A 3294-nucleotide genomic window follows, 5' to 3' on the forward strand; every position below is an offset into this window, starting at 1 on the left:
CCCCCCTCAGCCCCTCCCTCACTCCCCCCTCAGCCACTCCCTCACTCCCCCCTCAGCCGCTCCCTCAGCCCCTCCCTCACACAGCCCCTCCCTTACTCAACCCCTCCCTCACTCCCACTCAGACCCCCCCCCCCAGTTCGATTGAAATGCCCAGAATGGCTTTATTCCATTGAATGTAATCATTAGCACAGAGAGGAATGGCGGGGTCAGTGCAGGACAGCGAACTGAAATCCACAGGCAGTCAGTGTGTGTGTGTGTGTTTTAAGTGAAATACACAGATCCCTCCTCACATCCGTTTTGACAAATGATCTGGGTCGCTTGGCAAAAGCTTGGTTTCCTCCAGAACAATAGCTTAGCTGTATTACGGTAATTAGATGCAAGCGGAGCATGTGGACTTGTTAATGTAGGCGCAGTCTGGAATGTCAGGAATGTCCCGGCTCCCATTAATAATCATGCGACAAGATTCACAGCGAGAGAAGAGAAAAAATAAGACCCACACAGAGGGGGAATCTTTTTCCCGCATGAAGTAAAATTAAAGAACGGGGGGGGGGGGGGGGGGATAAATAAACCAGCCACAATTAATGAAAATTAAAACTTTTACCTTGTTTCTTTAAAGTTCAAAGACTTTCAAAGTAAAAGTTACCAAGAGGTTGAGTGAAAAATCACAGGTTTAGCAGTTTGATTGTTTTAAAGCTGGGATTTAGTGCAATATATATATATATATATATATAAAGAAATAGAAGTTATTCACATCAAGGTGATCCCTCTCTCTGGTCCCTCTCCCCCACAAATAAAACTTGTGAATGCTTTCACATTCCTCTGAACAAAAGGGACGGTGCTGGATGCCTGAGTGATCGATGGGGAGCCAGGGCGGAAGGCTCACTGATCTGCCTAGTAACAATCTTTTCCACCATTGGTTATGCTAATACCTTCGCCTCTTATTTCTACCGGCGTAAGGAGTTCCTCTCCCAGGCTGAGGACATGTTTTTTTTTGTGTGTGTGGCCAATTTAACTCCCTCCCCCCAGAGACAAGAAATGAAGCTTTTGACAGTGGGCGAGGAATTAGAAGGGGAACAGGGATTAGTACCAGTGGCAGAATCGAATGTTTCTGGAAAGCAGCAAGTAAACTGGGCTGCTGACCCCCTTTGGAAACGGGAAACGAATCAGCAAAATTAATAAAATGCAATGTGTGTGTGTGTGGGGGTACAACATTTCAATCTTAAGGAGCCAAAACTTTAAAAATCGCCACCGACAAGGCAGAGTGCATGTTTTACCCACAGGTCACCGTTCCATGCCCAAATATGTGCACCCAGAGGTTTTGTCAACCGTGAATCTATTTTAAATTAATTCTTGTTCCCATTCCACCCCCAAACGCTTCAACTTTCTAACTTGTGTCACACGGGGCGGGGTCGGTCAAGTCCGATCGTGGGTCGGCTAGCAGCTGGTTCGGAGCTCCCCAGTATTGCTCTTTGACATGGATTTCTTAATTGTTCGCAAAGTGTTTTATATCAAATATCTATCTGTCTGTATGTCCGGGTGAGCTCAGATGCAGCCTGTTGGACACAGTCGCTCGTAATGAATAAGGTGGTTTTTGAATTCACGTTGCTAAATGCTGCCCTCTTCCTGTAATGGGACAGCTTTTTTTTGGAGCTCTGCCCCTGTGCTGGCCCCCTCTCTCTCTCTCTCTCTCCCTCTCTACCTTCTTTGATCTCCAATTCGCAGCTGCTCTGCATAACAACTCAGCCCGATTGCGTCACTTGCGGGCAAGTTATAGTTAAGTTTTTTTTCCCTGCGCTGGAGTCTCCAGAGGCAGTAGCATCCCCGTTTTAGTCAATGCAATAAGCGGGGAGAGAGAGAAAGGAGAGAGAAAGGGGGAGAGAGAGAGAGAGAGAGAAGCGATAGCAATGGAACATCAGCTGCTATGCTGCGAGGGAGAGCCGATCAGAAGAGCTTACAAGGACTCCAATTTAATCAATGACCGCGTCCTGCAGACCATGCTCAGGAGCGAGGAGAACTGTCTGCCTTCCCTCAGCTATTTCAAATGCGTCCAAAAAGAAATTTTGCCCTCCATGAGGAAGATTGTGGCCACTTGGATGCTGGAGGTTTGTGCAGAGAATCTTGTAGACATGATCTAGCTGTTTGTGTGTGTGTGTGCAGAGGGGGTATTTGCACTCTGCAGCCCTGGCAGTATCTGCCCCGAGTTTCTCAATTTGAGGGGGTGAAATGAGGAGACAAACTTCTGATGTCATAGCAAACTGGGGGGACTTGACATTCCTACCCTCTGGCCCCAACATAGCCCGTTTCTCTGCTTCCTCCCCAACTCATTTTAAATATATTTTAAAACATATTTTAAAATATTTTTGTTAATATGTGGGTTCTCCCTGTAAGCACCTATCTCTCTCTGTGTCTCCCCTCTCTCAATCTCTCTCTCCCCTCGCTCTCTCCCCCTTTCTCCCCACTATTGCCCCGCGTTCACAAGTTTTGCAATAGCCTCTTTTATCTCTCATGTGGAGAATGTGATGAGGGCATTTCACAGGCGGCGGAGGAGACAGGAGGGGACAGCCACCCACCCAGGCCCCCTGCCCTCCCCACCCAGGCCCCCTGCCCTCCCCACCCAGACCCCTGCCCTCCCCGCCCAGACCCCTGCCCTCCCTACCCCACCCTCTGCCCACGTTTTGTCCCCCAGATCCTGGGGCTGAGAAATTTAATGTTTATTTAAAACAAAACCCTAAATAGGGTTGTACACGTCTACAGATCACTCGGTGCCAGTATTAATCGCCATCTTGTTCCGTATCGATCTGAACCCCCACACACACTCTTAACTTTTATTTCAAATCATCTCACAGAGCCCCCCCCCCCCCCCCCCCGGGAGGGAGGCTGTGTCCCTGTCAGCGCCCAGGGACAGGAGGACAGGGAGGGAGGGGGAATTCAGGCATTTCAGAAACTGACCAGAGGAAATTAACCCGATTCTTTGTTGCGAGGCATCTGTCCCCCCCCCCCCCCCCCCCCGGCCCTCAGCACAGCCCCCTCCCCAGAAAGGCTCCAAATTGAGGGGGTTGCGAGGGATGGGAAGCCGGGGGAGATGTCCCCGCGCAATGCAGGGGCGCTCCGCCACATTTTCCTGCCCCTTTCGCTCAATTGGGCGCCCGTTCTCTATTTTAATCATTTTTTGAAGTTGTGCCGGGGGTGGTGAGGAGGAGGAGGAGGGGGGGTGGGGGGAGGCAAGGTCGGTCACGTCGCAGCATTTCCTCCAAATTTGCTCCCTCCACCCCCGGAGTGAGAGAGAGAGAGGAA

At 50.1% G+C, this 3294-nt stretch overlaps 1 protein-coding gene across 1 annotated transcript in view; it reads left to right on the forward strand.

The window, feature by feature from the left end:
• The first annotated feature begins 1644 nt into the window (after positions 1-1644).
• ccnd1 (cyclin D1) overlaps positions 1645-3294 on the forward strand; it is a 50048-nt gene continuing 48398 nt past the window's right edge. The window contains exon 1 of the mRNA XM_038806073.1: positions 1645-2120. Coding sequence (XP_038662001.1) covers positions 1905-2120 — 216 coding nt within the window. The 5' untranslated portion in view covers positions 1645-1904. The remainder of the gene's footprint in view (positions 2121-3294) is intronic.

This window comes from Scyliorhinus canicula, chromosome 9 (assembly GCF_902713615.1).
Source record: "Scyliorhinus canicula chromosome 9, sScyCan1.1, whole genome shotgun sequence".
Taxonomy (NCBI): domain Eukaryota; kingdom Metazoa; phylum Chordata; class Chondrichthyes; order Carcharhiniformes; family Scyliorhinidae; genus Scyliorhinus; species Scyliorhinus canicula.